The 14,142-nt window shown below is 45.1% G+C and overlaps 1 protein-coding gene across 3 annotated transcripts in view; it reads right to left on the bottom strand.

The window, feature by feature from the left end:
• CCNB2 (cyclin B2) overlaps window positions 1-14,142 on the bottom strand; it is a 47,036-nt gene that overhangs the window by 19,153 nt on the left and 13,741 nt on the right. For 2 of the 3 annotated variants that reach the window (XM_064361360.1, XM_064361358.1), the window contains exon 3: window positions 3,394-3,507. In XM_064361360.1, the coding sequence (XP_064217430.1) occupies window positions 3,394-3,507 (114 nt within the window). The remainder of the gene's footprint in view (window positions 1-3,393; window positions 3,508-14,142) is intronic. The other variant, XM_064361359.1, reaches the window with a different exon arrangement.

Genomic DNA, 14,142 nt, shown 5'->3' with positions numbered 1-14,142 from the left:
TGGGAACAACGGCTATCACTGACACATGGCTTATGTTATCATCTTTCCAGGAAAATTGCTAGAAACCTTTGTGCCTGTTGTGGCATTTCCACAACACCAGGGATTGGCTCTAAAGAACAGTGTTTAAAAAAAAAAAAAAAAAGAACAGTGATAACCCTGCAGATAGAGCTGGTGACAAAATAAAAGCCAGAGAGCTGACCAGAGACGGGCAGGCAGAGGGACTCACCTGCCAGAAGGTGGGGTTCTACCTAAATCGTGGACTTAAGAGAATCCTCCACTATACTGTCTTTCTCAGAGGGAAATGTATTTGAATTGGAAATAACTGTTGTTCATTAATTCCTGATAACTTCTAAATCTAGAACATGTAGCTTTATGTTTCAACCCTGCAACTGATTTTTATATGAACTGAGCTAAAGGTCCATAATGCTTTATCTCAAACAGTGGCCTTAATTTTGCCAGGAAAAGAGAGAAAAAGGAGTCAGCCAAGGAGTAAAGGAAACATAAAAGGGTGAAGTTGTGGAGGTCACAGGAGAAAACTATTTTTCTCTTTGTTTCTTTCTTATTTTGGATCTTTGTTATTTAAAAAAAAAAAAAAACTCTTCTTTCCTTCTGCTCTATCTTGAACAGTAATATGTACCCAAGGTAAGTCTGAAGTTTTAAGGAAGAAAATGAAAGTCAATCTTAAGTCCAACATAATACGCAAAAATAAATACCATCAACATGCTGCATACAAATGTACATTTTAAAAGCAAATCTGGGGTTGCACTGTTTATATATTGTTATAATCAGATTTTTCCACATTCTACTAAAACATTATATTTATGGTTGCATAGTATTTCCTTAAATGAATTTAACTAGGATATTTCTCTCCTCTTTAAGAGACATTCATCATAGCACTATTTAAAAGTACTTGATTATCCCTCTGATCATTTTCTTTGTATAAAAAACAGACCTACTGGGTATAGAGAATAATCATTTGAAATACACTGCAGCCAGGCGCAGTGGGTCACGCCTGTAATCCCAGCATTTAGGGAGGCCAAGGCAGGTGGATCACCTGAGGTCAGGAGTTCAAGACCAGTCTGGCCAACATGGTGAAACCCCGTCTCTACTAAAAAATACAAAAAATTAGCCAGGCATGGTAGCAGGCGCCTGGAATCCCAGCTACTCAGTAGGCTGAGACAGGAAAATTGCTTGAAGGCAATCTACCCAGAAGGCAGAGGTTGCAGTGAGCAGGGATAGAGCTACAGCACTGCAGCCTGGGCGACAGAACAAGACTCTGTCCCCACCAAAAAATAAAGGTATTTTTTAATATATATATATTTATAAATATTTATATATTATATATATTTTTATATATTACATAATATATATATTTTATAAAAATATATATTTATAATTATATATATATTTTAAATATATATATATTATAAAAATATATATACATATTGCCAAACTGCCCTCCTGTGATGTGGGAGAAACCACATTCAAATCGTTACACAAGTAAAATTTTCTCCACAACTCCAAAGAGACCCGCCGGGCACGCTGTCGCGTGCCTGTATCCCACCTACTCAGGAGGCTGAGGCTGGAGGATCGTTTGAGTCCAGGAGTTCTGGGCTGTAATGAGCTACGCTGATCAGGTGTCTGCACAAACTTTGGCGTCAATATGGTGACTTCCCGGGAGTAGGGGACCACCAGGTTGCCTAAGGAGGGGTGAACCGGCCCAGGTCGGAAATGGAGCAGGTCAAAACTCCCGTGCTTATCAGCAGTGGGATCGTGCCTGCGAATAACCACTGCACTTCAGCCTGGGCAACAGAGCAAGACCCTATCTCTTAAAAGAAAAAATTAAAAGAACAAAAACAACAACAAAAAAAACAACTCCTAAGAGACCAAGGTCTGAAGACCAGCCTTTAAGTTTGGCTTTCCGGAAGTCACTATTATAGAAACCTTCAAGGGAAGGCCTCTTAAAGAAGTTTCATCTCAACTATTTGTTCTAGGCTTTAGTCCTCATAAACAGCAACGTGCTTTCAACCACCATCTCCGTGGAGAAAGCCAGTGAATCCATTCCTTGCCTTCAGATGTTGCTTCCACATTTCCAACTGCATTTCCAGGCAGATGTCCCCGTTACCTCAACAAATGTGAAAGCAAACAGGATATCTTTCCCAAAGCTACCTCCCTCTCCTGACTTTCCTACTTTTTGCTCATTTATTGCATAAATGGTTTAACACCCAAGTAGTTAAGCGTCCCACTCCTGCACTCCAAGCCATGTGTCCGAAGTATTGTTTTTGAAATACAAGATGATGTCCCTGAAAGGAGTTCTGAGACATGCTAACACATGTGATGTTGTCTTCTCACATCCAGTATTGATACTGGTGTATGGGTAGGGGCTTCGGGAAGAGGAGGCTAGCTCTAGACCCTCAGCAGCTCTTGCTTGGACAAGTGTGACGCCTCCTAACTTACCTCCCTGCACGGTTTTCCTCATTTCCTTACTCCTCAGAACTTTGTTTCCTCAAGTCTAATGGCATAAAAATCCAAATTCCAAAACCTTCAAATCCAACTGCAACCTTCTTCCCAGCCTTATCTGCTGCTTCCTCACGCAAGCCACCTTACTCAGCTTAGTCTTCAGACTCCTTAACCAAAGGACCAATTATAGGTCCATTTCCACTCTGCTACCTTGATCTTGCTGCTACTTTGTTCTCCAAAAAGGTGCCCTTTCCTATCAACTTCTCTCTACCCCTAAAAATCCCACTCACTCCATGAATTTTCCCAACCATTTCATCCTTTATTTGGGTATTAAGGTAATTAACCTTATTATTCAGTATTGTAATTTTCCTCCTGCCTCAGCCTCCCAAACACCTGGGATTACAGTCTTAAGCCACCATAACCAGCTTCAAGGTCATAATGTTAAATTAAGTAGCATCATTTAAAAGGTGTATACACAGCCGGGCATGGTGGCTCACACCTGTAATCCCAGCACTTTGGGAGGCTGAGGCAAGCGGATCATGAGGTCAGGAGTTCAAAACCAGACTGGCCAATATAGTGAAACCCCGTCTCTATTAAGAAAACACAAAAATTAGCTGGGCATGGTGGCTCATGCCTATAAACCCAGTTACTTGGGAGGATGAGGTAGAACTGCTTGAACAGGGACCTGGGAGGCAGAGGCTGCAGTGAGCCAAGATCACGCCACAGCACTCCAGCCTGAGCTACAGAGAGAGACTTCATCTCAAAAAAAAGAAAAAAAAAAGGTATATATACTCACTTCCTATACTGTTGATTGAAAGCAGAGCTCTACCTACATATGTTTGTTAAACGGTGTAGCAATGATAAAGGCACCTTTGTAGTCTGGCTAAAGAAGGCTACCTCATTAAGTATGTCTGTAAATTCATAACTTCCTACCTTTGAAGCCAACATTTCCATTTGTACTGGTTTGACAGAAGCAGTAGGTTTCAGCTGTTTGTTGACATTTGTTATTTTGGCGGATTGAAATGGTACTTTGGTGTTCTGGGCCTTCTATAAGAAAAAAAAAACATGAATAGGACAAGAGAGCCGGAGTGGTGAGACTAAGCAAAATAAAGAATCAGCTTCTGTGCGCACATTCAGTCCTAATCGTTGTATCCTTACACTCTACAGAATCAGCCCGTGTGCACATTCAATCCTCACTGTTCCCTTACACTCTACAGAATCAGCCTTTGTGCACACATTCAGTCCTCACTGTTCACTAACACTCCACAGAATAAGCCTCTGTGTGCACATTCAGTCCTCGCTGTTCCCTTACACTCTACAGAATCAGCCTCTGTGCGCACATTCATTCCTCACTGTTCCCTTACACTCTACAGAATCAGCCTCTGTGTGCACATTCATTCCTCACTGTTCCCTTACACTCTACAGAATCACCCTGTGTGCACATTTAGTCCTCACTGTTCCCTTACACTCTACAGAATCAGTCTCTCTGCACACATTCAGTCCTCACTGTTCCCTTACATTCTACAGAATCAGCCTCTGTGCGCACATTAAGTCCTCACTGTTCCCTTACACTGTACAGAATCAGCCTCTGTGTGTACATTCAGTCCTCACTATTACCTTACACTCTACAGGAATCAGCCTCTGTGTGCACATTCAGTCTTCACTGTTTCCTTACACTCTACAGAATCAGCCTCTGTGTGCACATTCAGTCCTCACTGTTCCCTTACACTCTACAGGAAACAGCCTCTGTGGGTACATTCAGTCCACACTGTTCCCTTACACTCTACAGGAATCAGCCTCTGTGTGCACATTCAGTCCTCACTATTCCCTTACACTCTACAGGAATCAGCCACTGTGTACACATTCAGTCTTCACTGTTCCCTTACACTCTACAGAATCAGCCTCTGTGTGCACATTCAGTCCTCACTGTTCCCTTACACACTACACAATCAGCCTCTGTGTGCACATTCAGTCCTCATCGTTACATTACACTCTACAGAATAAGCCTCTGTGTGAACATTCAGTCCTCACTGTTCCCTTACACTCTAAAGAAACAGCCTCTGTGTGCACATTCAGTCCTCACTGTTCCCTTACACTATACAGAATCAGCCTCTATGTGCACATTCAGTCCTGATCGTTACGTTACACTCTACAGAATCAGCCTGTGTGCACATTCAATCCTCATTGTTCCCTAACAATCCACAGAATCAGCCGGTCTGTACACATTCAGTCCTCATTGTTCCCTTACACTCCACAGAAAAAGCCTTTGTACACATTCAGTCCTCACTAGTCCCTAATAGTCTACAGAATCAGCCTCTGTGTGCACATTCAGACCTCACTGGTCCCTAACACTCTACAGAATCAGACTCTGTGTGGACTTTCAGTCCTCACTGTTCCCTTACACACTACAGAATCAGCCTCTGTGTGCACACTCAGTCCTCACTATTCCCTTACACTCTACAGAATCAGCCTGTGTGCACATTCAGTCCTCATCGTTACATTACACTCTACAGAATAAGCCTCTGTGTGCACATTCAGTCCTCACTGTTCCATAACACTCTACAGAATCTGCCTCTGTGGGCACATTCAGTCCTCACTGTTCCCTTACACTGTACAGAATCAGCCTGTGTGCACATTCAGTCCTCACTGTTCCCTTACACTCTACAGAATCTGCCTCTGTGTGCACATTCAGTCCTCACTGTTCCCTTACACTCTACAGAATCAGCCTGTGTGCACATTTAGTCCTCACTGTTCCCTTACAATCTACAGAATCAGCCTCTGTGTGCACATTCAGTCCTGACTGTTCCCTTACACTCCACAGGAAACAGCCTCTGTGTGCACATTCAGTCCTCATCGTTACGTTACACTCTACAGAATCAGCCTGTGTATGCACATTGAGTCCTCACTGTTCCCTAACACTACACAAAATCAGCCTGTGTGTACACATTCAGTCCTCACTGTTCCCTTACACTCCACAGAATCAGCCTTTGTACACATTCAGTCCTCACTGTTCTCTTACACTCTACAGGAATCAGCCTGTGTGTGCACATTCAGTCCTCACTGTTCCCTACACTCTACAGAATCAGCCAGTGTGCACATTCAGTCCTCACTGTTCCCTTACACTCTACAGAATCAGCCTGAGTGCACATTCAGTCCTCACTGTTCCCTTACACTCTACAGGAATCAGCCTCTGTGTGCACATTCAGTCCTCACTGTTCCCTTACACTCTACAGGAATCAGCCTCTGTGTGCACATTCAGTCCTCACTGTTCCCTTACACTCTACAGATCAGCCTCTGTGTGCACATTCAGTCCTCACTGTTCCCTTACACTCTATACTATCAGGCTCTCTGTGCACATTCAGTCCTCACTGTTCCCTAACACTGTACAGAATCAGCCTCTCTGTGCACATTCATTACTCACTGTTCCCTTAAACTCTACAGAATCAGCCTGTGTGCACATTCAGACCTCACTTCCCCCTTACACTCTACAGAATCATCCTGTGTGAACATTCAGTCCTCACTGTTACCTTACACTCTACAGAATCAGCCTCTGTGTGCAAATTCAGTCCGCACTGTTCCCTTACACTCTACAAAATAAGACAATCTGTGCACATTTGAGTCCCCACTGTTCCCTTACACTCTACAGAATCAGCCTCTGTGTGCACATTCAGTCCTCACTGTTCCCTTACTCTCTACAAAATAAGCCTGTGTGCACATTCAGCCCTCACTGTTCCCTTACACTCTACAGAATCAGCCTCTGTGTGCACATTCAGTCCTCACTGTTCCCTTACACTCTACAGAATCAGACTGTGTGCACATTCAGTCCTCACTGTTCCCTAACACTCTACAGAATCAGCCTCTGTGTGCACATTCAGTCCTCACTGTTCCCTTACTCTCTACAAAATCAGCCTGTGTGCACATTCAGTCCTCACTGTTCCCTTACACTCTACAGAATCAGCCTCTGTGTGCACATTCAGTCCTCACTGTTCCCTTACACTCTACAGAATCAGCCTGTGTGCACATTCAGTCCTCACTCTTCCCTTACACTCTACAAAAACAGCCTCTACATGTACATTCAGTCCTCACTGTTCCCTTACACTCTACAGAATCAGCGTGTGTGCACATTCAGTCCTCACTGTTCCTTTACACTCTACAGAATCAGCCTGTGTGCACTTTCAGTCCTCACTGTTCCTTACACTCTACAGGAATCAGCCTCTGTGTGCACATTCAGTCCTCATCGTTACCTTACACTCTACAGAATCAGTCTGTGTATGCACATTCAGTCCTCACTGTTCCCTAACACTGTACAGAATCAGCCTGTGTATGCACATTCAGTCCTCACTGTTCCGTTACACTCTACATAATCAGCTTCTGTGTGCACATTCAGTCCTCACTGTTCCCTAACACTCTACAGAATCAGGCTCTGTGTGCACATTCAGTCCTCACTGTTCCCATACACTCTACAGAATCAGCCTCTGTGTGCACATTCAGTCCTCACTGTTCCCATACACTCTACAGAATCAGCCTCTATGTGCACATTCAGTCCTGATCGTTACGTTACACTCTACAGAATCAGCCTGTGTGCACATTCAATCCTCACTGTTCCCTAACAATCCACAGAATCAGCCGGTCTCTACACATTCAGTCCTCACTGTTCCCTTACACTCCACAGAATCAGCCTTAGTACACATTCAGTCCTCACTAGTCCCTAATAGTCTACAGAATCAGCCTCTGTGTGCACATTCAGTCCTAACTGGTCCCTAACACTCTACAGAATCAGACTCTGTGTGCACATTCAGTCCTCACTGTTCCCTTACACACTACAAAATCAGCCTCGGTGTGCACACTCAGTCCTCACTATTTCCTTACACTCTACAGAATCAGCCTGTGTGCACATTCAGTCCTCATCGTTACATTACACTCTACAGAATAAGCCTCTGTGTGCACATTCAGTCCTCACTGTTCCCTAACACTCTACAGAATCAGCCTCTGTGTGCACATTCAGTCCTCGCTGTTCCCTTACACTGTACAGAATCAGCCTGTGTGCACATTCAGTCCTCACTGTTCCCTTACACTCTACAGAATCAGCCTCTGTGTGCACATTCAGTCCTCACTGTTCCCTTACACTCTACAGAATCTGCCTGTGTGCACATTCAGTCCTCACTGTTCCCTTACACTCTACAGAATCAGCCTGTGTGCACATTTAGTCCTCACTGTTCCTTACACTCTACAGGAATCAGCCTGTGTGTGCACATTCAGTCCTCACTGTTTCCTTACACTCTACAGAATCAGCCAGTGTGCACATTCAGTCCTCACTGTTCCCTTACACTCTACAGAATCAGCCTGAGTGCACATTCAGTCCTCACTGTTCCCTTACACTCTACAGGAATCAGCCTCTGTGTGCACATTTAGTCCTCACTGTTCCCTAACACTCTACAGAATCAGCCTCTGTGTGCACATTCAGTCCTCACTGTTCCCTTACACTCTACAGAATCAGCCTGTGTGCACATTCAGTCCTCACTGTTCCCTTACACTCTATACTATCAGCCTCTGTGTGCACATTCAGTCCTCACTGTTCCCTAACACTGTACAGAATCAGCCTCTGTGTGCACATTCATTCCTCACTGTTCCCTTAAACTCTACAGAATCAGCCTCTGTGTGCACATTCAGTCCTCACTGTTCCCTAACACTCTACAGAATCAGCGTGTGTGCACATTCAGTCCTCACTGTTCCCTAACACTCTACAGAATCAGCCTCTGTGCGCACATTCAGTCCTCACTGTTCCCTAACACTCTACAGAATCAGCCTCTGTGTGCACATTCAGTCCTCACCGTTCCCTAACACTCTACAGAATCAGCCTCTGTGTGCACATTTAGTCCTCACTGGTCCCTAACACTCTACAGAATCAGCCTCTGTGTGCACATTCAGTCCTCACTGTTCGCTTACACTCTACAGAATCAGCCTGTGTATGCACATTCAGTCCTCACTGTTCCCTTACACTCTACAGAATCATCCTGTGTGCACATTCAATCCTCACTGCTCCCTTACACTCTACAGAATCATCCTGTGTGCACATTCAGTCCTCACCGTTCCCTAACACTCTACAGAATCAGCCTCTGTGTGCACATTTAGTCCTCACTGTTCGCTTACACTCTACAGAATCAGCCTCTGTGTGCACATTCAGTCCTCACTGTTCGCTTACACTCTACAGAATCAGCCTGTGTGCACATTCAATCCTCACTGCTCCCTTACACTCTACAGAATCATCCTGTGTGCACATTCAGTCCTCACTGTTCCCTTACACTCTACAGAATCAGCCTCTGTATGCACATTCAGTCCTCACTGTTCCCGTATACTCTACAGAATCAGCCTCTGTGTGCACATTCAGGCCTCACTGTTCCCTTAAACTCTACAGAATCAGCCTGTGTGCACATTCAGTCCTCACTTCTCCCTTACACTCTACAGAATCATCCTGTGTGAACATTCAGTCCTCACTGTTACCTTACACTCTACAGAATCAGCCTCTGTGTGCACATTCACTCCTCACTGTTCCCTTACACTCTACAAAATAAGACTCTCTGTGCACATTGAGTCCTCACTGTTCCCTTACACTCTACAGAATCAGCCTCTGTGTGCACATTCAGTCCTCACTGTTCCCTTACACTCTACAGAATCAGACTGTGTGCACATTCAGTCCTCACTCTTCCCTAACACTCTACAGAATCAGCCTCTGTGTGCACATTCAGTCCTCACTGTTCCCTTACTCTCTACAAAATCAGCCTATGTGCACATTCGGTCCTCACTGTTCCCCTACACTCTACAGAATCAGCCTGTAAATGCACATTCAGTCCTCACTGTTACCTTACGCTCTACAGAATCAGCCTGTGTGCACATTCAGTCCTCACTCTTCCCTTACACTCTACAAAAACAGCCTCTACATGTACATTCAGTCCTCACTGTTCCCTTACACTCTACAGAATCAGCGTGTGTGCACATTCAGTCCTCACTGTTCCTTTACACTCTACAGAATCAGCCTGTGTGCACTTTCAGTCCTCACTGTTCCTTACACTCTACAGGAATCAGTCTCTGTGTGCACATTCAGTCCTCATCGTTACCTTACACTCTACAGAATCAGTCTCTGTATGCACATTCAGTCCTCCCTGTTCCCTAACACTGTACAGAATCAGCCTGTGTATGCACATTCAGTCCTCACTGTTCCCTTACACTCTACAGAATCAGCCTGTGTGCACATTCAGTCCTCACTGTTCCGTTACACTCTACAGAATCAGCTTCTGTGTGCACATTGAGTCCTCACTGCTCCCTAACACTCTACAGAATCAGGCTCTGTGTGCACATTCATTCCTCACTGTTCCCATACACTCTACAGAATCAGCCTCTGTGTGCACATTCAGTCCTCACTGTTCCCATACACTCTACAGAATCAGCCTCTATGTGCACATTCAGTCCTGATCGTTACGTTACACTCTACAGAATCAGCCTGTGTGCACATTCAATCCTCACTGTTCCCTAACAATCCACAGAATCAGCCGGTCTCTACACATTCAGTCCTCACTGTTCCCTTACACTCCACAGAATCAGCCTTTGTACACATTCAGTCCTCACTAGTCCCTAATAGTCTACAGAATCAGCCTCTGTGTGCACATTCCGTCCTCACTGGTCCCTAACACTCTACAGAATCAGACTCTGTGTGCACATTCAGTCCTCACTGTTCCCTTACACACTACAGAATCAGCCTCTGTGTGCACACTCAGTCCTCACTATTCCCTTACACTCTACAGAATCAGCCTGTGTGCACATTCAGTACTCACTGTTCCCTTACACTCTACAGGAATCAGCCTCTGTGTGCACATTCAGTCCTCACTGTTCCATAACACTCTACAGAATCAGCCTCTGTGTGCACATTCAGTCCTCGCTGTTCCCTTACAATCTACAGAATCAGCCTCTGTGTGCACATTCAGTCCTCACTGTTCCCTTATACTCTACAGAATCTGCCTCTGTGTGCACATTCAGTCCTCACTGTTCCCTTACACTCTACAGAATCAGCCTCTCTGTGCACATTCAGTCCTCACTGTTCCCTTACAATCTACAGAATCAGCCTCTGTGTGCACATTCAGTCCTCACTGTTCCCTTATACTCTACAGAATCTGCCTCTGTGTGCACATTCAGTCCTCACTGTTCCCTTACACTCTACAGGAAACAGCCTCTGTGTGCACATTCAGTCCTCATCGTTACGTTACACTCTACAGAATCAGCCTGTGTATGCACATTGAGTCCTCACTGTTCCCTAACACTACACAGAATCAGCCTGTGTGTACACATTCAGTCCTCACTGTTCCTTTACACTCTACAGAATCAGCCTGTGTGCACTTTGAGTCCTCACTGTTCCTTACACTCTACAGGAATCAGCCTCTGTGTGCACATTCAGTCCTCATCGTTACCTTACACTCTACAGAATCAGGCTGTGTATGCACATTCAGTCCTCACTGTTCCCTTACACTCTACAGAATCAGCCTGTGTGCACATTCAGTCCTCACTGTTCCGTTACACTCTACAGAATCAGCTTCTGTGTGCACATTGAGTCATCACTGTTCCCTAACACTCTACAGAATCAGGCTCTGTGTGCACATTCATTCCTCACTGTTCCGTTACACTCTACAGAATCAGCCTCTGTGTGCACATTCAGTCCTCACTGTTCCCATATACTCTACAGAATCAGGCTCTATGTGCACATTCAGTCCTGATCGTTACATTACACTCTAGAGAATCAGCCTGTGTGCACATTCAATCCTCACTGTTCCCTAACAATCCACAGAATCAGCCGGTCTCTACACATTCAGTCCTCACTGTTCCCTTACATTCCACAGAATCAGCCTTTGTACACATTCATTCCTCACTAGTCCCTAATATTCTACAGAATCAGCCTCTGGGTGCACATTCAGTCCTCACTGGTCCCTAACACTCTACAGAATCAGCCTCTGTGTGCACATTCAGTCCTCACTGTTCCCAAACACTCTACAGAATCAGCCTCTGTGTGCACATTCAGTCCTCACTGTTCCCTAACACTGTACAGAATCAGCCTCTGTGTGCACATTCATTCCTCACTGTTCCCTTAAACTCTACAGAATCAGCCTCTGTGTGCACAGTCAGTCCTCACTGTTCCCTAACACTATACAGAATCAGCCTCTGTGTGCACATTTAGTACTCATTGTTAACTTACACTCTACAAAATAAGCCTGTATATGTACATTCAGTCCTCACTGTTCCCATACACTCTACAGAATCAGCCTGTGTGCACATTCAGTCCTCACTCTTCCCTTACACTCTACAAAAACAGCCTGTACATGTACATTCAGTCCTCACTGTTCCCTTACACTCTACAGAATCAGCGTGTGTGCACATTCAGTCGTCACTGTTCCTTTACGCTCTACAGAATCAGCCTGTGTGCACTTTCAGTCCTCACTGTTCCTTACACTGTACAGGAATCAGCCTCTGTGTGCACATTCAGTCCTCATCGTTACCTTACACTCTACAGAATCAGGCTGTGTATGCACATTCAGTCCTCACTGTTCCCTAACACTGTACAGAATCAGCCTGTGTATGCACATTCAGTCCTCACTGTTCCCTTACACTCTACAGAATCAGCCTGCGTGCACATTCAGTCCTCACTGCTCCCTTACAATCTACAGAATCAGCTTCTGGGTGCACATTGAGTGCTCACTGTTCCCTAACACTCTACAGAATCAGGCTCTGTGTGCACATTCAGTCCTCACTGTTCCCATACACTCTACAGAATCAGTCTCTATGTGCACATTCAGTCCTGATCTTTACGTTACACTCTACAGAATCAGCCTGTGTGCACATTCAATCCTCAATGTTCCCTAACAATCCACAGAATCAGCCGGTCTCTACACATTCAGTCCTCACTGTTCCCTTAGACTCCACAGAATCAGCCTTTGTACACATTCAGTCCTCACTAGTCCCTAATAGTCTACAGATTCAGCCTCTGTATGCACATTCAGTCCTCACTGGTCCCTAACACTCTACAGAATCAGCCTCTGTGTGCACATTCAGTCCTCACTGTTCCCTTACACACTACAGAATCAGCCTCTGTGTGCACACTCAGTCCTCACTATTCGCTTACACTCTACAGAATCAGCCTGTGTGCACATTCAGTCCTCATCGTTACATTACACTCTACAGAATAAGCCTCTGTGTGCACATTCAGTCCTCACTGTTCCCTAACACTCTACAGAATCAGCCTCTGTGTGCACATTCAGTCCTCACTGTTCCCTTACACTCTACAGCATCAGCCTGTGTGCACATTCAGTCCTCACTGTTACCTTACACTCTACAGAATCAGCCTCTGTGTGCACATTCAGTCCTCACTGTTCCCTTACACTCTACAGAATCTGCCTCTCTGTGCACATTCAGTCCTCACTGTTCCCTTACACTCTACAGAATCAGCCTGTGTGCACATTTAGTCCTCACTGTTCCCTTACAATCTACAGAATCAGCCTTTGTGCGCACATTCATTCCTCACTGTTCCCTTACACTCTACAGAATCAGCCTCTGTGTGCACATTCAGTCCTCACTGTTCCCTTACACTCTACAGGAAACAGCCTCTGTGTGCACATTCAGTCCTCATCGTTACGTTACACTCTACAGAATCAGCCTGTGTATGCACATTGACTCCTCATGTTCCCTAACACTACACAAAATCAGTCTGTGTGTACACATTCAGTCCTCACTGTTCCCTTACACTCCACAGAATCAGCCTCTATGTGCACATTCAGTCCTGACCGTTACGTTACACTCTACAGAATCAGCCTGTGTGCACTTTCACTCCTCACTGTTCCTTACACTCTACAGGAATCAGCCTGTGTGTGCACATTCAGTCCTCACTGTTCCCTTACAGTCTACAGAATCAGCCAGTGTGCACATTCAGTCCTCACTGTTCCCTTACACTCTACAGAATCAGCCTGAGTGCACATTCAGTCCTCACTGTTACCTTACACTCTACAGAATCAGCCTCTGTGTGCACATTCACTCCTCACTCTTCCCTTACACTCTACAAAAACAGCCTCTACATGTACATTCAGTCCTCACTGTTCCCTTACACTCTACAGAATCAGCCTGTGTGCACATTCAGTCCTCACTGTTCCTTTACACTCTACAGAATCAGCCTGTGTGCACATTCAGTCCTCACTGTTCCTTACACTCTACAGAATCAGCCTGAGTGCACATTCAGTCCTCACTGTTCCCTTACACTCTACAGAATCAGCCTGTGTGCACATTCAGTCCTCACTCTTCCCTTACACTCTACAAAAACAGCCTCTACATGTACATTCAGTCCTCACTGTTCCCTTACACTCTACAGAATCAGCGTGTGTGCACATTCAGTCCTCACTGTTCCTTTACACTCTACAGAATCAGCCTGTGTGCACTTTCAGTCCTCACTGTTCCTTACACTCTACAGGAATCAGCCTCTGTGTGCACATTCAGTCCTCATCGTTACCTTACACTCTACAGAATCAGTCTCTGTGTGCACATTCAGTCCTCACTGTTCCCTAACACTGTACAGAATCAGCCTGTGTATGCACATTCAGTCCTCACTGTTCCCTTACACTCTACAGAATCAGCCTGTGTGCACTTTCAGTCCTC

This window comes from Aotus nancymaae, unplaced genomic scaffold (assembly GCF_030222135.1).
Source record: "Aotus nancymaae isolate 86718 unplaced genomic scaffold, 86718_ANA_hifiasm-v0.15.2.pri h1tg000041l, whole genome shotgun sequence".
In the NCBI taxonomy this organism is placed as follows: Eukaryota; Metazoa; Chordata; class Mammalia; order Primates; family Aotidae; genus Aotus; species Aotus nancymaae.
Note: the sequence above shows the minus strand (reverse complement) of the source record. Positions and strands in the feature narration are given on the sequence as shown.